Here is a 25,335-nt window from a genome sequence, read left to right on the forward strand (position 1 = left end):
CCCCTGCCCCCCCCAAACACTCTAGGGAGAAGAAGCTACCCTAAGGTGCCCATGGATGGGTTTTTCCCTTGTGCTTCTGAGTGTCAGGGCTCTGGGTTGTGGTGCAGCACCGTCTGTTGGGTTGGCCAGGTGAGGACTGTTCTCCTCCAGTGTCAAGGCAGACTGCATTTGTCCTGTCCGTACGCAAACACCAAGATGATGACCCTGAGAAGTCCTTAGGGTGTAGATGAATCCCTGTGTGTAATGTGGATAAACCAGGAGATTTTTTTTTTATTGTGGACTTTCTTTTTTTGTCTTATACAGTTCTTGCTTTCTCTCCAGAATCTCCTATTTCTTTGGCTTGGAGTTGCCAAAGGTGACAAAGACCACTCCTGGCTCCTGAAAACTGCCGTTGGTGTGGAAGTCTTCACCTGGGCTCTTCAAGTACCTCCGAAACACGGGTGAGGCAGATACCTCATATTGGGGATGAGAGACCACATCGCACGTGGAAGATGTTTGTGTCTCAGATTGCTTGGTGACTGTGGTGGACGAAGTGATGATTTTGTTTCCAAACTGGTCCATTTCCTCATACTGCTCCATGACAGTCCGCGTGGCTCCATAGAGCTTGGACCCATCGGGCCCTGTCTGCAGCTCCAAGATGCTTTTCTGCCTCCGCGGATTTTGTGGGCTGGGGACATTCAGGGAGCAGTAGTCCAAAAAGCCTCCTTTCATCCCACAGTGGCAGCTGCCTTTGGAGGTGTCCAGAGGACACCTCTCTTTTTCACTCATTGGATGGTTTGCATTGCCAAGGGTGTGCTGTTTCATTTGGCTCAGCCCAGCTTTTGTTTGGATGGGCTCTGGTCTCTTCTCAAAGGGGGTCAAGTCATGCCCAGTAGACCCTGCTGATGGATGGTTAAGGGAGTTAAAGCTGTCCTGAGCAAAAGCATCCCTCTTTGCTGGAGTGTCAAGACCATCTTGTGAAGGGACGTCCCAGGGGGAATGTGCTGTCCTGGGTGATTCTGCTGGTTTCCTGGCAGCAGACTCGATGGAGATGTAGGAAGGTGAGGAGGGAGAGCTGACGCGAGATTGAATGAGGTGGGGGACCTCTAGCTCTGCCTTGGTTCCCTCGGTCTTTTCTGCCACTTTTGCACCTTCCACAGATGCTGCTTCCCCTGTCTCCAGTGTGATTCCCTCCTGCTTGGCTTTGCTTGAGACAATACTGATTTTACGGATATTGCTGCTGCTCACAGAGCTTTGGGTGTTCCCCAGAGACTCCTTGAACAGCCCTGAGAGCCCAGCGATGTCTGACTCAGACTTGAGACTAGAGACAGAATAAAGAGCTTTCTTGATGGCCTCCTCGATGTCCACCAGCCGGGCAAGTGTCTGCTCCTTCAAGTGGATAATCTCAGCACTTGCTCGTTCCAGGTCCCCGAAAACCAGCTCCACTGAGGAGACACTATCAGTGTCCTCCTTTGCCAGTGTCTCGGCCCTGTCCTGTTGCTTGGCCTGGTGGGCCTTCTGACGAACAACCCAGTCAGGGACCTTCTCAAAGAAGCTCTTCAGAGCTTTCACATCCACTTTGCTTGTCTCCTCCTCAAACTCCCTCACCCGAATCAAGATCTCTTGCAGCTCCTCCTGTCTCCTGAGGTTTTCAAAGATCTCCATAGCCTCCTTGACATTGCCTTTCATGATCTCTTCTTTGTGTACTGACAGCCTCTTCCGACGCTCATCTTCTGTTTCTCTCTTGTTTTTTTCTCTCATAACAACTGCTGGCTTCTCTTGGGCAGGTGTCTCTGCCTCTCCATCAGGACATTTCAATTGCCCACTATTCCCCTGCTGTTGCTCCTCAAAGGAGTTCACTGGCTGCTGATGGAAGGACATTGAATGACACATTTGCCTCCTCTCATTCACCTGCTGCACAACTCTCTGACTATCCCACGATCCATAAGAATTAGACACACTTTCCCTTTCCACCTTGGATGAGGCATTTTGTGCAATGTCATCTCCTCTCTTTGGAGGAGTGGTGTGGCCCACAGGGGAGGTGTTTGGCTCAGTCTGTCCCGGCACATTAACTGTCTGTGCTCTACCAGGACAGGTTGGATGTGATACTGAAGAGCATCCATTCTCATCTTGGCACAGCTCTGTATGTCTCTGAACCACCTCACCTGGGCATGTCCTTGGAGCTGCTGCTTTCCCGCTCATCACTCCCTGCTCAACTTTAAAACTAACCACTCCATTTTTTATTGGCTTTGAAGTCTTAGCACTGTCTGATCCTACCTTTCCTTGTCCTCCTTTGCTGGCCTTGTACCTTTCCTCTGCCATTTGAAGAGGGGTTTTGGCAGGTTTTTTTGGCAGCTTTCTCTCAGGGCTCATACCCTGAACTGTGACAGGCTTGTTCACAGATGTCTCTGAAGTGCAGCATTTTGCCTGAACCTCCCCGTGGCCCGATTGTTCACATACTTCCACGCAGCTTAATCCCAGCTCCGTGGGGGGAGGCTTTGGCTTGCTGATATCCCTCAGGCCTGGAGGTTTTGGAGGCAGCGGTGGAGGGATGGGTTTGGTTGATCTGTTTGTGCTGTTATTTGCAGAGGCAGAATGTGCCTCATGTAAGAGGTGCTCAGGTTTTGGAGGGGGAACAGGTTTTTTCCTGGGTGGGGCAGTAATTTCTGGTTTTGGAGGAGTCCTGGGCTTCTCTGCAGGACTCTGATCACTGGGTTTGCAGGACAGAGAAGGGAGGACAAGAAGAGGGGTCTGGAGTGGTGCAGAACATCCGGGCGCTTCATCTTTGCTTGTTGGTAGTGGAAGGGCACCTTCTCTTGTTGCTTTAGTTGAGGGTGGGCAATGCTCTGCTTTCATCACAGCAACTGAGGGAGGAGGAGGAAAGTCATTATCAGCCTGCGACCCTGAAGCCGCTACAGCAGTCTGGTTACTAATGGCTTGAGTGTCATTTTTCTTTTTACACACAGAATAGGACTGCCCTGCATTTCTGTATATCATAGCAGCTTTAAAATCCCCTCTGGAGACATTAACGTTAGACTTTTCCAGTGACTGAAGTGTGGCTTTTAAATTACCTCGGACAACATCCTCCTTTTCTACCAGGCGCTGTTCTGTGGCGGCACTTTGCAGTGCTCTGATAGCTGTATGTACATCCCCTCTGATAATAACATCTCTTTCTTCTTGCACTGATTGCTCTTTGTAATCAGACTCAACAAAAGGGTTTATATAGGTTTTCACGGGTGTGGCAGTATAAAGGCCATCCTTAATGCTAAAATCTCTACTAGGCACAACTTGGCTTTCCTGGCTCAATAGTTGTCCTCCCTGTACTTCCTCTGAAGCACTGACCTTTTTGTGTGATGCTATGCTCTTCTGAGACACGCTTGTGTGGGTCTTGGATGCCTCCTGGACTCTAGTGGTGGTGGTCCTGATGGCAGTGCTGGTGCTCTCCTGCGTGGTGGATGCAGAGTCTTGTTGGCGTACGGTTGATTGAAGGGTCACTGTCCCCTGTGTGCTGGCTGCCTGCTGCCTGCAGGCCATGTGGACCTCCTCCCTGTTCCTCTGTAGCTTGCTCTGGACATGGTGTTGAATGTTTTTTGCTTCTGCTGTTGCTAGCCTCAGGCTTTGCATTGCAGCCTGAAGATCACTCCCAAGGGCCTTTTCTTCTGGCTGCATCTGCCTGGCTTCCCCAGTCACCAAACTCTGCTGTTTCCCAGCCACTTCTTCCCTCTGAGCCGACACTTGGGTTGGAAATTTGCCTTGCATCATAGCTTTTGGTTCCTTCAAACTGGTGGTTGCTTCTTTCTCTGCCTTCTTGCTGACATCTGCAACCCTTTGGATTGACTTTGTAGTCACTTTAAGCCCTCCTGACAGAATTTCTTCCTTTCCCATCACTGTGGGCAGGGTCTTCCCAAGACATTGCACAGTGGTGCCTGTCACACCTGCTGCATGCACAGCCTCTCTCTCTGTTGCACCCTCTTTGCCCATGCTTTCACATGCGAATACCTTTTTTGCTCCCTCCATAGCCCCTGGCTCACCCTCTGCGATTACTTTCTCTATTTGTTCTTTATTTGGTAAGATACATATCTTAGCCCCCTGCACAGCCCATGGGGCACTCTCATCTGCCCCCTGCTCTGCCTGGGAAGAGATGAGGGATTGTATCTCTGACTCCTGCTGGAGATTCTTCAGATAGTCTAGATCTCCCTTCTCAATGCAGCTTGCAAAAAGCTGGACATTTCCCTTCTCATTGTCCTCACGCTTAACGGTTGCCGTTGCTTTCTGCTCCTGAGAAGAAGCCAACAGGTTCCCTATCGTTGACTTCACATCCCCCTTGACAACTTTCTGCTGGACAGAATGGAAGAGAAGGGAGTAGAGAGTCATCTTCACTGATCCGGACTTCGTCTCTTGTAAGACCATCCCCTTTTTGATGGAAGCATCTTGACTGAGGAGACCCTGTAAAGCCTTAGCTACATTTCCACTCAAGTCCTCTTTGCCTTTAACAGCTTCACTCTGGTCCAGTAGCTGCAATGGGCTTACTTTGATCTTGCCCTCTCTGTCCTCCTCCACCAGGACACTCTGTGCTTCCACATTGGTTCTGTGCAGGAGCTGCAGCATGATCCTTTGCAAATGGCCTCCCACAATCTCCTCTTTCAGGATCTCTGGAGCACCTGGGCTGCTGAGCTGGTACTTCACCATCTTCACACTCTCCATATCATTGGCTTCAATGAGGATCCCATCATGCTGAATAGCCTGGCAAGTGCAGAGCGTCTCTAAAGTCTCCTTCATGGTTCTTTCTTTCAGTTCTGTTTCTATACTACCTTCAGAAGCGCTAAATTTATCCAAGGGTGTGCTCTCAAAGAGCCACGTTGTACTTTTCACGTCTGCGCAAGGGATCACTTCTTGGGCTGCAGCACTGGCTGTCACCTCTGGGTCCTTAAGGGTGTCCATTGGCTGGGTTTCAAACAACCAGGTGCAGCGTTTTACATCCCCTTTCTGGCTGTCCTCTCTCTGCACTGTACTCATAGATGAGCCTCTCTCCGCATCCCCGTACAGGGAGTCCACAGGCTGGTTTTCAAAAAGCCAGGTGGATGTCCTCACATCACCCCGCTGAACATCACTGACACTGACCATCCTCACGTACTTCTTCTGGCCCACTTGCTGGGACTCAAAGAGCTGCTTGTTGGACTGAACATCTCCCTTCTGCACATCATCTACTGTTCTGGGCACAGATATCTTTCCCCCTGAGAAGGAGTCAAGAGGCTCTGTCTCAAACCTCCACCGAGCAGCCTGGACATCTCCTTTCTTGATGTCCTCTTGGGTTACAGCCCTAATCACAAACACCTCTTCTTCCTTCTTGATCTGATCCAAGGGCTTAGTTTCAAACAACCACCGGGCGCCTTTCACATCACCTTGCATGATTTCTTCTTTCTGCACTGAGGTGACCTCATGGTATCCTCCCTCTTTGTCCTGGATAGCATATAAGGGTTGGCTTTCAAAGAGCATTGTGCAGGACTTGACATTAGCTTTGCTCATGGTGTCTTTCTGGATCTTCTGGAGCGCTGTCTCATCCACTTCGTTGTGGATTTGGTCAAGGGAATAGGTCTCAAATACGAACCTTTTGCCTCCAACATCTCCCCCCTTGATATCCTTCTCTGGAGGGATTTCCTGGATGCCCTCAGAGCTGTCCTTCAGGGAGTCCATGGGGTAGTTCTCAAAGAGCCAAGTGAACTTGTGCACGGATCCGGCTTCAATTGTCCCATCATCCTTCTGGGATGTTGGTTTGGTGGCTGTATCCAAAGGCTTAGCTTCAAAGAACTCCTTCACTCTGGACACTTCCCCAGACTGTATCTCCACACGACTGGAGTACCGCATGGTTTTCTTTCGGTCAGCTTCACTGACAGCACTGCTGCCCAAGGGTTCAGTCTCAAATAGGTGCCGGACAGTTTTGACATCAACTCCCTGTAATTCCTCCTGACTGTATGCCTTACTGACTTGTAAATACTGCTCCTCCTGGCCTTTCAGGGAGTCCAGGGGCTGAGTCTCAAACATCCATGTATATGACTTCACATCAGCTTGGGGCACGCTGCCATCCTCCTCCTGCTTCTTTTCAGCCTTCTCGTACAGGGTGTGAATGGGCTGGGTCTCAAAAAGCCACCTGCAGGTCTTCACATCCCCTCGCTGGGAGATCTCCCGCTTCACCGAGGGATGCTCCTCACCTTGCATGGCTTGATGATGAATGACATCCAGGGGCTGAGTTTCAAAGAGCCACTTGGCTGTTCTGACATCACCAGCCACCACCTCTTGTTTTGTGATCCCCCGTATTATATCCACTTTCTTGGTGCTTTCATCAAACTGGTCCAAGGGCCTGGTTTCAAACATCCATTTGTAGTTCTTGACATCACCACTGATGATTTGCTCTCTGCTTACAGAGGTGACTTCATGGAAATTGCCAAAGCTGTCCTTGATGGCATACAGAGGTGTTGTCTCAAACAGGATTTGGTTGGCTTTGACGTTGCCAGCTGGAATCTTCTCCTCTTCTTTGGTGACGGGCTCAGCATCAGCCTGCTTAATGCTGTCTAAGGGGAGAGTCTCAAACAGGGTCTTGAAAGACTTCACATCCCCTTTCACTATCTCTTCCATGCTGGTGGCTGGAATTTCTTCCTCAAATGCCTTGGAGATGCTGCCAAGGGGACAGGTCTCAAAGACATGTTTTCTTTGCTTCACGTCTCCCTTCTCCTCTGCTGAAAGCTCTACTTTCTTTAAACGTCCCACCTCAAAATTGTCTTTCAGGGTTTCCATTGGCTGGGTTTCGAATAGCCAGAGTGTAGATTTCACATCTCCTCCAATGACTTGTTCTTTGGCTACAACGCTTTCTGAAGCTTCTCCTTTCAGAGAATCAAGAGTCTGGGTCTCAAAGAGCATTCGCTGCTTACTGACATCTGCCCCTGTGACAAAGTCAGTTGAAGCCTTGAAATCCTGTTCTTCAACTGTGATTTCTCTGATGGCATCCAGAGGCTGAGTTTCAAATATCCACCTTGCTCCACTGACATCTGGCCTTCCAATTTCTTCCAATGAAATCCCACGGATTATTTGCACTTTGGAAGTGTCCTTGTTGATAGTATCCAGGGGCTGAGTCTCAAACAGCCAGCGAGCAGTTCTGACTGCATTGCTCTGAATTTCTTCGCGGCAGACGGACTTGATTTCATGGATGTTCCCAGTTTTGTCTCTGATGGCACAGAGGGGCTCTGTTTGGAAGAGCCTGACAGTCTTCTTAACATCGCCTTTTAGCTCCTGGATTTCTGACTTGAGTTGAAGGATGCTCTTCTCCTCCACCGAGCAGCAGCGTCCTATAGCATCCAAGGACTGTGCTTCAAAGAGCTGTCTGGCACCTTTCACATCACCTCCCTGGACAGGCTCCTTGAGAACCGCCTCCTGCACTTCACTTTCATCCGAATACAGTTTGTTTAATGAGTCTAGTGGTTGGGTTTCAAACAGCCACCTGGCAGTATGCACATCCCCTCTGGCAAGGTCAGTTTCTGATACCTTGGCTGATGTTGACAGACTGTCCCCATTGACTGACTGGCTTTCAAACCTCAGGGAAGTACTTTTCACATCCCCACCGGGAATGATCTCTTCTTCTGCCAGCTTCTTTGTGGCTTGGTGTTCCCCAATGGAGTCAAGCGCCCAGTTCTCAAAAATCCAGCGCATGGACTGAACCTCTCCTGGAAGAACTTTGTCCAGGTTCACAGATGCCTGTGCGTTGGGATCTTCAGTATTAAGCATTTCTGCCAGGTCCTCAGTCACAGCTTGTTCCAAGTTCTTCCTGAGCTCTGGATGCATGTGTCTGTAGAGCCTCTTTAGCTCGTTCACTTGACGCTGCTGGTAGAACTTGGAGAAGGCTTGCTTTGGAGGAGGCACAGGGAGCTGGTTGAGATCCTGGCTCCCTGGAGTGATGACTTGGACTGAGGCAAGGGCAGGAGGGGGAGGTAAGTCATCTTCCATTTTCTTGATGGAAACTTTAGATGATTTCTGAGCTTCTGACATCTTTAGGGAAACAGTTTTAAATGTCAGCATCATCTCTTAACCCCCAACCCCATGGCCGTTAATAGTGAAAATGGCAAAGGAAAAAGCCAGCCAACAAGGGAAATCCATGCACCTACTGAGCTCCATACCTTTGGTTCAGTAGCACACAGCACTCCAAAGCATCACACCACTGCACACGCTCCAGGCTTGGTGTTAGCTCTGGTTCCACAGCAACGCGCTCTAAAGCAAGGTCTCTAATCCAGGCATGTGCGGTGGTTAGTCTACAGTCCCCAGGATTCAGTCCAGCTACAGCGTAACAGAGATGCCCAATTTGGGCTGTGCCAGCAAGAGAGAGTGACCACAAGAACAACATGAAGAAGGCTGTCTTAGAGTACTGAGCTAAAAGTTAACTTCTCCCTCCTGCTCCCAAGTGTCCAGGGCAATGTGAGGACCTGCAGAGAGTCTGAGAACATAGGATATGGGTGCAGGAGAAAGCCAAGGAGCTATTTGTGAGCAGGTCTCAAAAAGAAAATGGGGAGACGGAACCAAACAAAAGTGTCAAACTGAGCTGATGAGGACAGGCTATTTTTGGGTAGTGAGCTAGCACGGTGGGCTTTTGGTAGCACCGTGGGTTGCCCACTGCACAAGAGCGAGGGCTTGGGGAAGGACGTTTGTCTGATTAATGATTTCTTCTGTTGGTCTCACGAGTGTACCCCATGTCATCTTTTGCGTAAGAATAGATGCACAGTTATACAATCAGAGACCTAAATAAAGCTCCTTTGACTTGCAGACTTGTACAGGCATGAGGCTAACTAAGGTTTACAAACTGCTGGAATTAGCAGGCCAAAATTCTGTGCTCTGTTAGGAGGAAAAAGCAAGGCTGAGGCACCAGAGGTTGGGGTAACACCCATAGCTGGGGGCCAGCAGAAGTTAGACCTGTTTAGACTCGGTCAGCCTGAGCTCAGCTCAAATTCACAGCAGCGTTGGTACAGAAGTGAACAGAGGGTGCAGTCGCGACGAGGTAGGCTGCGGTCGTTTAGCCTGCTTTTGAACCTCACTTTCCTCATTTTTTCTCCTGGGCACCAAATGCTGAACTGAATACCTGCAACCTGCACTAGTTTGACATTTATCCAAAGGGAAGGTAGCCGAGGCCTATAATCATTATCTAAAAGAGACTGTAATCCTGGTGGCTTTCCTTTCAGTAAACAGATCTGCTGACCCTTGGCATGCCTGTGGAGTTACGTCTGCAGAGTTATGCCTGGAATATTATTAGTTGTTGCTCAAAGCAATGGCGCGCGGTGTTATTTCACTCTGTTACACGCAGATTGTTCCGGCTAAAAATAAGTATTGAGCATTAGTAAAAAAAAACCCCTCAGAATACTAAAATCAGCATATTTTGCAGCAAGTGTAAAATGCAAATCTTTCACATGAGCCAACATACTTTGAATGCACTTTTAAAATAAGGGGTTTTTTTGATCTGTGAAGAAGTTCTGAATGTGGGGAAGGGCGACCGAGCAGCTGATAGCTATATTCAGTATGAAAGCGCTTCTCGCTGCCTTGTGTGGGTATTTAAATCACACTCCACCACAGTCCACAAATATTTGGTTAGATAACGGTGCTTATCTTTAACATTTCTTACCTTGCTTTTTTTCTGTCTGTGGGGAGAGTGAATGAAGTTGTCCTTCACAGTACTCTGGAAAAGACATGAGGAGAAATGACATTAAACTGCATAGGAAGACACGTTATCTCTATGTATGTGTGTCTGTATTACATATATGTACATGTACCAACTACAGAGACCTGAAAACCGTTACAGGTGAGGGGTTTTTTTTGGTTAACTGGCAGTTCTGTACAGCTGGGAAAAACAATCTTATTCCAGGTTGATCAGAAATATTTGTTTCCAAAAGTCTTAGTCAACAAACAAAACCTCAAACACATTTGTTTAGAGTTGGGGGAAAAACCAAACAAGCACTGATTTCTTCGAAGTTTGATTTAGCCTATATTTTTGTTTATACTACAATATTTTAAAAATAAAATTGATCTACATTTGTAACGGCATTATGGATTGTGTAATTCATTGTTTTGAAATTGCTTTTCTTTTTTTTTTTTTTTCCTTAGACTTCTAACTAGTTGTAATTTTCCAATTACAGTCTCCACTCATTTATTTTCTACTGGGACCACTTCAGTCTGGCCTCCTCCAGTACAGAGCCCTGATACATGCTCAAGAGACTGCACCTCTGGACAGGGACCCTGCAAAAGATTGAGAGTGGGAGAGAGCATGAACGCTCCTGCAGGTGAGGTCCAGATGTGAAATCACATCCCACGTTACTCCTGGATCACCAGTGGAGCTGGGGAAATGGGAAAAATCTAGCTCAGTGCCTCATAACCCTTATGACCTGAATTATCCTATGACCCAATGATCAGCCTGGAGTGGGTGATTAAATTCCTGCATCCCAGACCAAGGGCTATAAACAGAGGAACACAGGGAGGCTGCACTGCAAAGTTATGCCCGAGTGTGACATATATGGACGTACGTATGTGCGTGTGTTGGAAGGGGTGTAGCATGGAGTTGCATGTGTTGCTGTGTGCTGAATATTTCCTCCGTGGATGTGAGTGTGTAAATATAAGCATGCAAATAAAATGGAAATCTCATGTATGAATAAACTGTTTGTATGGGCTAGTGGATGTAAACACGTGTGTGTGTTTAGTATGTGTGTGCATGTGTGAATATAATGTGTATATATATGGGGGTGTGTATGTATATGCAGCTTACACATCATATACATACATATCAGCACCTCTGATTGATAACATTTATACAATATTTGCAAATGACAAGGGAAAGCTGGCCATTTTTGGAAAACCAAATGGTGTTTCTCCAGATTTACGAAGCCAGACATGTTCTCTCTCACCCTCTTACAACCACTTGCTGGGATGGGACATTGTTCGGATGCCACTGGTGATTTGTGAGGGGGAGGACGGCGGCGCGGTGCTTACCGGCTGTGCGGGGCTGCCAGCAGCAGCAGCTGTCTGGGAGAGATAGAGAGCCGACAGCTCCTTCACGGAGGGCGCAGAGGACCTCCCTCGTCCTTGGTGAAGTATGTGGCTAGTGTTGTCTGATATGTCTAAAAATGACCGCGTCCTCTCATCTGAAACAGGGACAGACGTGCGCGGTGAGCTATGTGCCAAAGACGCGAGGGCACGGCCAGTCTGGAGCGTGAGCATCGCTTACCAAGGGCTCTGCCGGGCGCCTCTGCCGTCTGCACACCGATTCCCCCGGCAGCCCCCGCCCTGGTCCCCCAAAACTTAACATCATGCCCTTTTGGTTCAGGGAGAAAACGTGGACATTTCCACCTCTTTCATGGCTGAAATGAACTTTAAGCCTGGATGAGAGTAACACAGTGGTCAGTGACCTGATGCCACCATCCTGCTGATGGGGCACAGAGCCCGCACCCATTCCTGCATCCCTGGACAAGGCCATCACCAAACATGAGCGAGTCGGAGGGCATGAAGGAGCTACGCATGTTCAACTTGCACCAATTCCCACTTTTTTTGCTCTATGGCCACACTGCTCTCCTGTCGGCGTGCCTCACAAGCAGTTATATCCATTTATCTTTATCTCTCCCTTGGGAGCCCATTTCAGGGAACGGAGAGATGTAGAGGCTACGAGACTTGCCCAAGATCGTAGCAGGGAGTCTTTGGCAGAGCCAGAGGACCAAACCCTGCTCTTAGTTTAGAGATCTGATATTTTGAGCTGCACCAGCTCCCATGGGGCCCCCACTGGGGCCCAGCATGGCATTACTGAGATATTCAAGATATTCAGTGTTCATCCTACCTTTGTTCAGATGCCTCCCATGGAAGTGACTACAGCTGAGGATGTCCCTATCTGGTTCATGGAGAAATGGCTACTCTGGCAGGAGGAGATCTATTAGCCAGACCTCCTGAGGGGTACACAGAGGGACTGGATGGTTGGAGCGGTCACGCACTTTCGGATGATGCCCAGGCCATGCTCCCTCATTCCCGCCTGTTGTACTCTGTCCCCCTTGGTCCTCATCCCCCTAAACACTTGGGGCTTCCCCTTCCTCTGAGGATGAAAGCTGCGTCCACCCCTAGAGAGAGGTTCACGCCGAAATTAATGGCTCTAACGCAGAGGGGTTCAGTTTTCAAAGAAAGAGGCAACTCCAAATTCTAGCTAAGAAATTTCTTTTTGTGTTACTCTGCTAGGTGTGAGCAGGATGGCCATCTCCACCTCCCATCACGGACGTATATAGGGCTTTACACCTATATGATGAATCTTAGTCCTCCAGGTTAGTCAGGGCTGTAATTTCTCTGTTACCACTGTAAAAACACGAGAAGGTTCTCCTTTTATCTGCAGACTTGCACTGCTGCATTCGGATTTAGTGTGGTATTTGCAATGCTTTCTGTTTGAACAATGGGCTCTCTCTCCACAAATCCAGCTATTGCACAGCCAGGAAAGGGCTGATGTACTTTTTAATATGTGCACATTAGAAGCACTGCAGCAATTCTAGCATTCTTTGCCCTCAAATCTCAGTCCCTACATCATGGGATTTTGTAAATAACAAACTTAATGACTCTTTTTCTTTGTTTTCTGCATTTTGAGTTCTGATTTTCAAGTTTTTCTCTAAAATACTGAAGGAGATTTACTCTGGTTTTATTTTAAAGTAACAACAGCTAATGTTATACACTAACAGGATTCCAGGAGCTGGTGCTTCAAATGAAATACCAATTCCTACGGGGACAAACATGCACCAAAAAGCCATGAAGATAAGAGCAGAGGGACCCCAGTGAGCTTGTCAGACGCCGGCCAGCATGCTGCTGGAAGGTGCCAAACCCCGAGGTTTCTTTTGTCCTTGGTTCCAGCTGCTCCTGCAGATGCGCAGGCGTTTTGATGCAGAACCGAGGCTGGATACATGAGGAAGCAGTGGGACGCAATACAGATTTAGCTGCCTAGTTCTGCCAGAGGTCACTAGGACACCAGGGGAGGAAACAGAAGAAGATATTTCCTTAATGCTTTTTTTGCTAAGTCACCATGTAAATATGGGACCTCTCTCCCTGATTTCTGCTGTCCACAGCTTAAACACTGAGTCAAAACCAATTATCCATCTACAGCCAGTGGAGATGGTGGCCCTGCTGGGGCAAATTTCATGCATCTTAAGATAGGCTGTGAGGTTGCAACCACCCTCTGATTGCATCAGGTTTTCCCCACTCTGCTCAAGAGACCCCAAACTTTGACTAGATCCCTGGCTTTTTGAGATGAACAGCACCCTGGAAATGGGGAGGAGAGGGTCAAGGCATTGATGAGACACCACTTTTACAGGAGCTGGTGCTGATATCTGCTAACACAAGCCCCTCTATCTGCTGCAGTGGGCCTCTCCCTTCATTTGGAGGCTTGAGGCATGCATTGGAAGGGGTCTACTCTGTAAAAATGGAAAATGAAGTAATTGCCAGCGAAGGTGCCTCGGATTGCATGGTCTTTCCTTATTATGGCCGTACCCTGTGAGAAGAGCATTGAAGTTTGTGCTGAATTAGCTGCAGAAAGCTTTGAAGAGGGCTTTGAAAAATATTGTCTGGGAATCTCTTTCTTTTCTCCTACATTGCTAAATTACCTACTGGAAAGGCAAAAAGGGTCCAACCAGTCTGGAAAACAGAAGCTTTCTTCCTTGCAAGGTAATGAGGTTTGGCGAAGCGTCCCTGTAAGAGCAATGGGGACAGCTGGGGAGAGTCAGCCTTGCTAGCTTTAAAGCAGAAAGAAAACCAAGCACAGATTTGCAGCCTTTCTGGTTGGGAAAATGAACACGAGCCCTTGGCAAGGGCATGGCCACGCTGAAAAAACTCTTAAAAACTACGTCTAGGAGATGGGAGCACTTCACAGCAAGGCAGGGACCCTGCCTAGGCTGACATGAGCATTGCTGTGCTTAACCATTTCAGTGCTAAGTGCTTAGCAAAAGCATCCCCATGTCCTAGAGCTGGGCTGGTAACGTTTAATGATCACCTCCCACCCCAGACTATGGGTATTACCGCTGAGCTGATATAATTTGTATTGGTCCATGGGCCTGTGGCTCAAGATGCTGCACAAAGAAGAGCAATGTGCCCCTCCAGCCAAGAATGAATAATGCAGCTGAAGGAAGATTTCCAGTCCATGCAGTGGAAAACAGCACAGCCTCAGTGCTGCCTAGTCCTTCCTCCATTAGCTTGGATGGATGAAAGGCCACAGGGCTTCTGTTTTAATGATGGATATAATTAGATACAAGGCTTTCGTTGAAGCCTTCCCCTTATCACTGCCTTTGTTTTCTTTTTTTTTTTTCCCTTCTCCTTTTTGATGTTTTTGCCGTGCACAGGCTGTGCACAGCCCTCTGTTTGCTTATCGCTTCTCACAAAACTGCCTGCCTTAGATAGGGGCTGCTCAAACCCCCCGGGTGGGCAGCTGGCTCTGCGCTTGTGGAAAGTTGCTCCACGTGGCTCTGCCTGACGAAACCGGCTGCTGCCACCCTCTAAATTCCTAATTATAGGTAAGAGAAAAAGAACAACAGTTCATTCTGTTAACAAGAAAGCCGAGCTGTCGCGTGTGCGTGGCTAACGGTGTCCAAGCGGCACCTAGGACATCTCAAGAGTTGTGAGCACAGTGCCGCTGCACAGCATCCTCTGGGAGGGAGGGGGGAACTTCCCAGCTGGGGATGCTAAAGCAAAGCCAAAGGATGTTATGCAGACTGGGCTTAGGGTGTTATTTGTTGTGTATGAGACGGAAGGCATGGAAGTTCAGTTCGAGACCTGTGCTGGGCTCCACATTTCTGCCTTGCTGAACAAAAGGGCTCCACTGGCACGTTCGGCATCCGTTCCAGCGCTGAGTGATGCATCCCGCGTGGCATTGATTGACTAGCACTGACTGTGGCCCCAGGGATTTTAAACCTGATACTTCAAGCATTAAAGTATCCCCTGTGAGCTAAAATAGAAGAAAAGAGCTCCTGAGGACCCCCTCCTCCCCTCCCACCCAGCGGCTGGCACCGCGGCCGACGGTGCTGCTCTCTAAGTGAAGGATATGGGGAATGCTCCTCCCTGCTGGGGTTTGTTGGCAAAATGTCCCTCGTGCCAGCGTCTGGCACCGGATGAATCTGCACATTTCATGTGAGGGACTGCGATGATAGGACTGTCCATAGGGAGCAGCTGTTGGGGTTTCTTTAGCTCTTCCCTTGCCCCATGTATGTGCCACTCGGGCTCAGTTTACAGCCTCACTGCCCCATCAGCCATGGCCCCGGTGAGCAGGGAGGGCTGTAGGACCTGGAAATTTGCAGTGGGGGAAAATCATTCCTCATATTCATTTGTACTTGCTGATCTTTCTAGACACAGGGGGGAAGAAGGGGAAAGGCAAGGCAACAGGGGGAAAAAGACTCTTAAATATTCATCTAAAAATTCACTCACTTCCTCTTCAGCTATTGCCCATAAATCACTCAACTGCTCTGTCTCCTGCTGAAGACAATATTACAGGTCTCTTGAACCGCAACCGTGTTACATCTGACAGCCAACTCCCAACAAGTGGAAAACAGATCACTAACAAAACCAGTATCCCCCTCCTTCCCCTGAGAAAACCCCATCTCGCCAGTAACACGGCAGCTCCGGCTTGCTCTGCTTTCTATTTAAACCACTTTATCCTATAGAGAAACAATGCTACCCACCTGTTGGTGTCCACCACCTCTGCCGCTGGCACTCCCTTGCAGCCTGGCTCCCACCGCCAACCCCAGTCAGCTACCGAGTGCCTGAGTCACCTATTAAAAAAGGAAGCTGCAAGCTCAGCACCAGTCTCCCGGGTGGCCTGGCCAACCACGTCATCGGCTTTGCTCCCAAAATCAGCCGCCCTGAGCAAACACAGCTGCTAAACAAAGCCCTTTGTGTCGCCGTGTGCACCCCACAGCGGTCCGGGGGTTGTGTAACGGGGCCTGAGATCAGCTGGGGGCTTGCACGGGGCTTGCACGAGCCAGAGGGAAAGGGATAGCCCAGTGGTGCAAGTCGTGCCAGGGTCCGTCCCCCCTCCATCACTTGCCGAAGGGATCGATGCTCCGGAGAGCATCTCATCCCGGCCAGCCGAATCCGGCATCCTCCGTCACCTGCTCAGCATCTGCCTGACATTGCTCCTCTGCAGACCAACATTGGGTTTGCCATGATGGCTGCTGGACCTGGCATGTCCTATGCCATGGAGCACAGATGTGTTATGGGCTGTGTGTTATGGCTGTGCCACGGCTCAGGTGCTGCGAGACATTCAGCACATCCCACAGTGCAGGACCCAAACCCCAATACTCAAAGGACGGTGGGAGCAAAGGAACCCGTGTCCAGGAGCTTCTTAGCACCAGGGAAATCAGGGCAGGAAAACAGTGATTTCTTCACACTGTGAAAGGGACTCTGTTTTCCAAGGGGATGGAGGTGAACTGACATGGAAATGCTCCTGGCTTTGTGGTGCTCTGGGCTGGCTCTTTCCTGGGAATTTGTGGCCATTTCTGCTATTGTTCCCTGCCTGGGATGGTTTGTGGGTTACTCCCAACTGGACGGTCATTACCACTTGGGACCCCTGACTCAGGCTGTGTGGCTGGACGAGTGTCCCCATTCCCGCTTGCTTGTCCTCAGCATGCATTTCAGTGAAACCTCAGCAAATCACTGTCCTCCTCCTGAATCTGGAAGCCTGTCCCTGGAGATGGGGACCCCATTTCTAAGTGCCTCTATCTCTAGCTGTTGGAGCTGCATGTGCTGCATCACACCTACCCCATCCTCCTCCCAGCTTTGCCCCCTGGAGTATCTTTCCCCCGACAAAAAAAGCCCCTGACAAAAGAAGCTCCTAAATACCAGCACCATTCCACAGCTGGTCTGGGGGAATTTGCGCAGATAGGTAAGCACCCATAAAAGCTGGCTGAGAAACCAGTGCTGCCACTTAACCCAGGAGCCTGGCAGCCCATTGGCAGTGCTTGGTCAGTGGGGAAAGTTTTAAATTTCTGGCTCCAACCCCTGCGCCAGCGGTCCTGGTCCATGAGAAAGCTCTGCCGGAGGAGACGCATGCCGAAGGTGGCGTGGGAAGAGGGGCAGGCTGCCTCACTGCCCCAGCTGGGAGGCTGCCGAAAGGGTGAGTGGTCCTGGGATGCTGCAGCAAAGGGTGTGCAGGGAAGGGTGGTCCTGGGAGGGTGAGGGTTTGGGGAGGGGAGAGCATCTCTAGCTATTTCTCATTGGCCTCATGACCCGCTCTTGAGGCTTTAGCACATGTTAAAATGTTACATGCTTCTTTTTCCAAAGGAAGGGGGGAAAAAGATGGGACAAGGGTGCAGCAGGGAGCATCGATGGGATTTTAGGCAGCCTCCAGTAAAGAGTGAGGACCAGTGATGCTCTGAAGCATTCTGTTTATCCTCACGGGTACTCCCGCCTGACTCCTGGATCACACTTTGCTCTGTTTGCAAACTGCGGTGTTTTCTCTCATTTTCAGTTCTACAAAGGACAGTGAGCATTTGAAATTCAAGCTTTTTCTTTTTGCCACAGATTGGCCAATTATGTGAGAGAGAGTGGCAATTGTAAACACTTTTTTTTTTTAAAAGAAGTCATCTGTTTTTTGACTGTTTTGGTCCAAGTTATCTTTTTGTTATAACTACCTGGGCTAGGAATCGCCCTTTAAAAGTGAGAACTGAGATTTTCATATGCTCATCTCACCAACTCAGATGTAAGAACACCATTGATTACAGTTAGATAACCTACAAAAATCAGACAAGTTCACAACACTTTTTTCTGATTCCAAACTTTCATGAATAGACCTTCTCCTTTCAAATAAGTTTGTACAGCATCGAGTACAATAGATCCCTGATTTGGAGGTGGGGGGTATCTCTGGTATAGATCATAAATGTAATGACTAATGTGCATCAAAAAATACAAATCATTCTCTTTTGAAAGGGTTTAAGAAAGATTTTGCTCTGTCTGCAGGGCATATGTTGCAATCACTTGAGCAGCTCTGGCGCACAGAGCTAATATATGAATTCTGGGGTGGGAAATGGGCTGAAAAGAAAAGTTCCAGACCCAGGGGAAGGTGCTAAACAAATAAGTAAAATAAAATAATGTAGCTAAAGAGCAGCTTTGTTGAAGAGGAAATAAGGTTTAAAATATCCTTCCATGCTTTAGGAATTGTCTGCTAAATTATAGTCAAACAATTAACATTTTGCACATATATAAAGTTGCATTTGCAAATCTGAGGGGGTGGGAGAGGGCGAAGGAAAAAACAGCTACTCAAGAGTGTCTTGTTTCCAGCACTTGAATTTCAAAATCAGATCGCTACAATTTCCAGCACCTCTAAACTGAAGATTCATGATCTTTAGTCACTTCTGCAAATGTTTTTGGCTCCTCAGTGTCAGCTGCACTTTCCTTTGCAGGAGCAACATCACAACCCCCAGGTAATTTAAACAGCTACTTAGAAAAGCTGGGAAAATTTAGCCTCAGGCATAGCTGAGTATCTGCCCCGAGGCAGCTTGGGGCTATTTCTGGGCTTTGCAAAAATCCAGGAATGTGGAGGACTCTATTCCTGGTACCAAAAAATGCCAAGAAGCTCTGCTGAGAGACAGCTGCGAGTGGCATTGCTGGTTGGGGATGTGGCCTTCCCGAGTGGGCCAACTGCTGTGGGGTTGTCCTTCCTTAGAGAGGGACTTAAACATCACCCAGGTCGGCTCCCCTGCTTTTGGGTTACGAAGTGCCTAGACGAGGCGGATGCAGGATCCGCTCGGCACCGCCTCGTTCTCCATGTTCCTCTGCTATTTGCAAAGGGTTAATAAAAGCCAAGTGGACGTTTAATATATTGCTCCCCCAGGCTGTGTATCGCTGGGATCTCGGTATCCAGCACTGCCCTCTGACATGCCGAGGATCGTGTATCACACACCATTCTCGTACCCGCCAGTAACTCTTTATCTGTTATTTATACGGGGGGGTTTCACTGAAGTGGTGATAAACACCCCTGCTGCCAATACAACAAGAGCTGTCTTTATTTCCCTCTTTCTCTATTTCACCTATCCCTGAACGTTGGCTGGCAGCAGGACTATTTTTATCCCTAACCGCTCTGCCAGGCTCCCTGTCTTCTGCAAGCTCTACCTGATCCCGTAGGGCGGCATCTCAGCCCTTGCAGGCTACAATGCGGGATGACCATTCGTGATAGCGGCTTCCCTCCCCCCTAAAATCCCCTTCCCCGGGGAAAGCAACACCGAGCTACCCACTGGAATAACCTCTGCCTGGGGAGAGGGCTTCTCCACATGCCACAAATACCAGACCTTTTAAGGGAAGCCCTCTCTAACCACCACGAAGAGATACCTTGGGAATGTCAGTGCAGGCACGAGCCCTGCGAGCATCATCAGCTGCACCTCCCGCCTGGGATGCAGAGCACAGCCAGGATCAGGGCTGTGGCATGCATCTTAAAGCATTTCTTTGCCATGCCTTGGTGTTTACACATGGATACTACGCAGCTCTGAGGAGCTGCTGAGACCCTGGCTTTTGCTTGCTATTCTTATCATGGTGTTTCCATGCTGCTGTCAGCTCTTTATCACTGACAGCCAAGAAAACTTAATACTGTTTTGGAAGAAACAGCCATAGCCAAAAAAAAATTAGCAGTATCCTTTAAAGAGAAAACCCCAACCTGCTTGTAGCTATTGAGGGTCCCTGGCATTTCCATTTATTTCTGAATGAGGCAAATTGCCAGTGAGAATATGGGGGAGGAGAGAAATGGGTGGCTTTAAAAGAGTAAAATACCAGGTTGTACAGTAAATCTCTGCAGGAATGCAGAGATTCCTGCTACCATGTTCAGACCCAGACTTGGGGTTTTTGCTGGTGCCGAAGAAGGATTTCCATCCTCCTAGCATCAGGGTTAGGGCATCCTCACCTGGTTTCCCCCAAAAAGGAGGCTTTTGTATCCTGCAAAATACTGCATCTGTTCAAGGGCTGAAAACAGCCTTTGTAGGACGTTCCTATGAATTTCCACCCGTGCTGGATCCCTTAGTTGCCACTAGTGGATTACCTACCACTTTGCCTGGACAAGAACACAGGTTTTCATATTTTGCCTCTTCTCATCAAGTGAGGCACCCACTCCACCTCTCTTTCCCAAAATTCCTGTTTTCTAATAAAAACCTGAAGCTACTTCACGTATTTTCCAGCAAAGATTTGGGTGAAAACTGGACACTTGGAGGGATTTGGGGGAAGTTAAAGAATTTCTGTTATTCTCACAGCAACCACAGGATGTGTATCCCCGAAGGAAACGTTCACCACCGCCAAATGCATGAGCAGAAAAACACTGCTTTCAGCTCAGGCTGTTGGTGTCAGGCCCTTCACACAGTGACTGAGGGGCAGCACCGAGACCTGGACCTGGGGTCCTGGCTCTCTCCTGTTGGCCATGACACAGACCTTAGAGCTAAAAGGCTTCGGCAGATGGATAATCAGGTATGAGACACACACACAGGGGTAGGTTTCTGCTTCGTCTTACAGAGTTGTGCAAGTTTTTGGAGTTACTTTCCATACATGAGCACAAATAGGGAGTGGTATGGCCACATTAATTCTGCTAACCCAACAGGCTCCTGAAGCCCTTTATTTGGCACAGGGTCACAAACACATTTTTCAGCCCTCCCTGGAGACTGGGTGAGATGAGGGAGGGAAAGAAATTCCCTCCTTAACTAATCCTTTTCTGCCTCCTGTTCCCTAGGGATGTAAGATGAAGCAAAGCTCATTTCCCTCCGAACAGTCCACATTTTGCTGCCTGCTGCCTGCTGCCTACCTGTCCTGAACATGGTTTTGATCTGGAAGATGTCCCCTCCACCCCCAGCATCCATCCAGCTCACCCAAATCCCATAAGGATTCTTTCCCCTGTTGCTGGTCACGGTGACCACAGTCATGGTAAATAACAGTATTTTTGGGGAAGAGAGTAGACACTGAGATCTGGACCCATGAATTTAAGCCTCAAAGCTAGGAACTTCAATGTTTCAGGACAGGGGAAAAGCACACACGTACAATGCTCTGTTTCTGCTATGAACAAGCGCCCTAGACGACGGTGCTGAACCAGACCGAAGCCACCATCCATCGAACACAGAGGCAGCACCTTCTGCAGCAGAAGGTGGGATTTACCAAGATCTGAGCCAACAAAATAAGATCCATGGCCTTCCATGAGCTGCAACTACTGTTTTCATAGCACGAGGCGCCGAGCATCCTCGTTTGCCCTGTTTTTTAGCATCAGTCTGAGGTTCATATACAAGCAACACTTCACCCCTCTCTAATCTACCCCAAAATTACTTACATGGAGATCTTGGTAGTCCCAACAGCTGTGTCAAGCCGTAGACAGCCCCAGTGGAAAATCTGTGTGAAACTCACAGCTGGGCAGCCCTTAGTGTATCCTACGAGGAGCCCTGCTCCACTCCTCACACCCTCGGTCCTGTTCACTGCCTCCCAGTGGTCTCTGGCAGCTGGTTTTATCACCGAGCACTGGGCTATGTTGAGAGGATGAACCACTTGGTCTATTTTTAGGGAAGAGTGAAATTGCTCTTCCACCAGGCTGAGTCAATCATGAGTTTTAGCAATCCTACACGGGGGCTGGGAAAGTCTGGGGGCCTGGCTTATTTTCAGAAATTATTCATTCAAAATACCCCTGGTGTAATCTGGTATGGGACAGGCGATGCTTCCGGGCAGCGGTGCAGAGGGGAAGAGGCATTTCCCTGACTCATTGTCATGTCTTTGGGCCGTGATCTGCACGGCCAGACCCCCTTTGCCTCTGGCCACAGCCAGAATTTTAAGGGAAAAGCTGGGAAGGTGACAGGTATTAGCTATATTTTCTGGTTCCCTATTTCCTCATCCATTCCAATATTTTAGAACCAACAGAGGGAAAAAAAAAAATTTTAGGAAAGTGAGAGGAAGCGTGTATGCCAAGAAGGACAATTGAGCTATCTGCTTTGTGGTCAGCTGGGTATCTTCCCCATCCCTGCAGTCCCTCCGTTAGCAATGCGGTGCTGCAGGGAGGTGCTCTGGGCCGTGTTGGGAGAGGGATAACAATAAAGCACTCGGCCCCAGAGAGCTCTTGATGCCCTCAAAGCTCAGCTGGGCAATGGGTGTTATTTTTAGCATATTAATGGTGGGCACAACTGTGTGGCAGAGCTGAGGACCCTGGCCTGACCATGCTGATTTACAAATACAAACATAACCAATGGCTCTGGGGCTTATTTTAACAGACCACCTTTAACAGGCTGGGATAGTGATACGGCTGAGGAACCCAGTAATGTTTGACTCGGATCCAGCTGATCTCTCTTTGGTTTACTTTTCTGACACCTTTAGAGAGCATAGGCTTGAGTAAATCACCACGTGGCGGTGAAAGGAGATGTGGGTTGGCTATGCCAGTACCAGAAGTCACCATTACCTGAGATAAAACACTCACTCAGAGGTGCTTAGGATCACAAAACACAAGGCGAGAGCCACAGGAGAGCCATGCTCGGTCCCACCCTGCCTGTACCCTCCCAGGCCATGCCCATGGCCCACAGCACCCGATGCCAGACACCATGGGACTGCAGCGATGGGGGGGAGAGATGCACGGATGTGAGCTGTGCTGGACCAGACCGTCTTGGGGCAAAAATCATACCTGTTTTATCTGCCAGCACACAGCTGTCTTAGCCTTTCTCTGTGGTGTCTTTGTACAGCATGTAGCACAGGGACGTCTCCATTTCTGCCCGGCTCGTTGGTCACATAAAGATCTCAGCAGCATTGTGCTGAGTAGATGAAGTGTGACCCTGGTCCCCAAAGGGGCTCCATGCTTTTCGCTCCAAAGGGCCAAGCAACTTGCCATTGATGATTTTCTGGTTTGAGTTGCTTAAGTTTTTTGGTTCCCTCCTCCTGAATACCTTTGTTGGAGTTTTACAGGGGTGTTTGAAGGGCCCGCTGCCCCTCTCTTTCCCCTATAGGTCTGCAGGTATCAGGGTATCAGTCCCTGGAGAGGATGCTACACATCAACCCGGCTGCAGTTCAGCGTGCATGTTTCCTTGTCAACATCGCATCACATCACATCATCACATCACATCACATCATCACATCACATCACATCACATCACATCACATCACATCACATCACATCACATCACATCACATCCGGCTCCAGATGACCATCTGTTTTCACCGAGGCTCCTGGAAGGGCCTGGCTCCTCCCTACAATAGCCCAGTTTCTTTAACCATCCTGAAAAGCTACGAATTACCAGTCCTCTGCTATCTGTGTTAAGCCTGGTGCCTAGGAAGACCATTACGCCTCCCTCTGAAGTGGTCTCTGTTTTGTTTGTTGCTTCCTTCAATAAATGAGGATCAGAGAAAAAAGCTAAATTAGAACGGGCTGAAATTCAACCATCTTGGGGATGGGCAGAAATACAGCCACCCTTTTTACTGCTGCGTGCTGAGGAGGAGACGGTACCTCGTGAGCGACGGCTGTGAGCAAGGCAGCACTAAGCAGCCGAGGAGGTGCAGAATGAAGTGGCCCCTGCTGAGCGTACCCTGCGATGTGCAGCAGGCAAGCGAGGGATGTCGTTAGGAAGGTGGTAGGCAGGTCTCTGATCGCCAAGCCAGGCTGTGAGTCAGAGGACTGGGGCTGGCAGGGGCTGTCAGCAAACACGCACCCGCTCAGGTAGCACGAACAGGGTGGCAGAGGTGTCAGCAAGCACAGCGGCAGGCTGGGGACAGAGGTATCTTATTTATTCCATATGGGTGGAAGGACATAAAGGCAGGAGGTGAAGGGCAGAGCATATCAGCTCAGTCAGCAGCTCCCGACGGGTGTGCATGTGTGTCCTTGTGGTGTGCATGTGCCCAGCAGGAACACACAGGGTGCACGCATATATTTACGTGGAGCTCTCTCTTCATCTGCGGCATATATTTTCCTGTCTGTCTAGCTGCAACATACAACATACGTATACAGGGGGGTGGTCTGTGTGCATGCATGGCTGTCTGTTCGTTCTCCTGCTGTCTCTCTGTCCATCCCTAGGTGGAGGACCTGGTCTGCTATGGACTGTGGCCTCCACGCATGTCCCCCCATCAGTGCCCCTGCAAGCACTCTCCTGCAAGCCTGCAAGATCTGAGCTACCTGACAGCTCTCTCTGCACAGCTCCTGGGGAAGGGTTTTTCTTCTCCTGTCTGGAAGATAGCAACTAATTAGAAAGCAGAAAATGAAAAAAAATATAATCGATGTGGCACTGGGCCTTTCTGAGAGGCACTGAGAGTGTGATAGGGGGTGATCAGCAGCCCAGGGGCAGGGGGGTCTGGAGCAGAGGGCAGCCCTGAGCCCTCAACTAAGGCAGGGTGGCTCTTGCTGGGAGCAGAGAGAAGAGGGCAGCAGGGGCTCAGCAGGGGAAAAGCTCTTTAGGCTGGATCAGGTGAGAGCACAGACTAGGGCTTGCAGGAAAAGCCAACTAGACGGGACTAGCCTGTCTGGTTTGATCCCTGCTGCCAGCCCGGCTGCTGACAGGGCTCAGCCAGGCATGAGGTGAGGCTGATCGCTCCCCTGCACTCCGCAACCGCTGCATGCTCCCATGGCAGCCCCTGAAAAAGGTGCCTGCGGTCCCAGCATCCCTGACCAGCTGTCACAGGGACTGGGAGAGGTGAAAGGGGATGGATGGCACCTGCTTCTGCCCCTTCTTTCTGTGATGTGAGGTGCTCTAGTCAGGGGGGCAGATGGATCTTATGCTGAAACACCCCAAGTTTCCCTCCTGGCTGAGTTGCAGAGGCACAAAGCGCTTAGAACTGGACAGGTCGGGCACTTAGAGGAGTCCCAACGTTCAACTCCTGCTTGTCATGCTCATGAAAAGCAATTGCTGAAAGGGAAATGAGCTTTTAAGGGTTATTTTGACTGCAGGAGCCTCTATCATTGCAAGTGCCAGAGCTGCCTTGAACTCAAGCTGTCTGTAGCACAAGCACAGCCTTTTATCTTAAATCGGCATTTTTCCCCCTCCTTTCAGATCTTTCCAGTTCAGTGGTGATGTTCTCCCAAACCCGTCTGCTGAACGGCGTGCTGCAGAAGGGGGGATGCTGGCTGCAGGTCCCCAGGTCATGGAGAGACGGAGGGCGACAGCCTCCTTCTACGGCTGGGGCTGAGACACGGTGTCCAGCGGCTGCTGTGCAGCAGCATCCTTGCGGAGAACAATTTTGGGACCAAAGTGGGACAGTTTCATTGTCGCTAGATGGCACCGCACCCCCTTGCAGGAGAAAGTGCGGGTGCTACAACGAGGGGGGGGAAAAAACCACCCCCCGCCAAGCAAGCGTTGCGACCAAACCTGGGTCTCCCTGCACGCAGGATGGGGGAGCCCACCGTTTCCTGCC

General features: G+C 49.5%; 1 protein-coding gene across 2 annotated transcripts; it reads right to left on the bottom strand.

Annotated features, from left to right (window-relative positions):
• On the bottom strand, positions 1 to 21,349 carry XIRP1 (xin actin binding repeat containing 1). Of its 2 annotated transcripts, XM_075492317.1 has the most exons (4): positions 21,296 to 21,349; positions 10,993 to 11,144; positions 9,635 to 9,688; positions 1 to 8,016 (listed from the first exon to the last, which is right to left on the bottom strand). In XM_075492317.1, exon 4 carries the CDS (start codon positions 8,014 to 8,016, stop codon positions 328 to 330), a length of 7,689 nt encoding a protein of 2,562 aa, XP_075348432.1. In that variant the 5' UTR covers positions 9,635 to 9,688; positions 10,993 to 11,144; positions 21,296 to 21,349; the 3' UTR covers positions 1 to 327. The 2 variants fall into 2 exon arrangements, with proteins under 2 accessions (XP_075348432.1, XP_075348433.1); XM_075492318.1 differs by lacking the exon at positions 10,993 to 11,144 and having other exon boundaries at positions 21,296 to 21,317.
• Positions 21,350 to 25,335: the final 3,986 nt, after the last annotated feature.

This window comes from Mycteria americana, chromosome 2, assembly GCF_035582795.1.
Source record: "Mycteria americana isolate JAX WOST 10 ecotype Jacksonville Zoo and Gardens chromosome 2, USCA_MyAme_1.0, whole genome shotgun sequence".
Lineage (NCBI taxonomy): Eukaryota > Metazoa > Chordata > Aves > Ciconiiformes > Ciconiidae > Mycteria > Mycteria americana.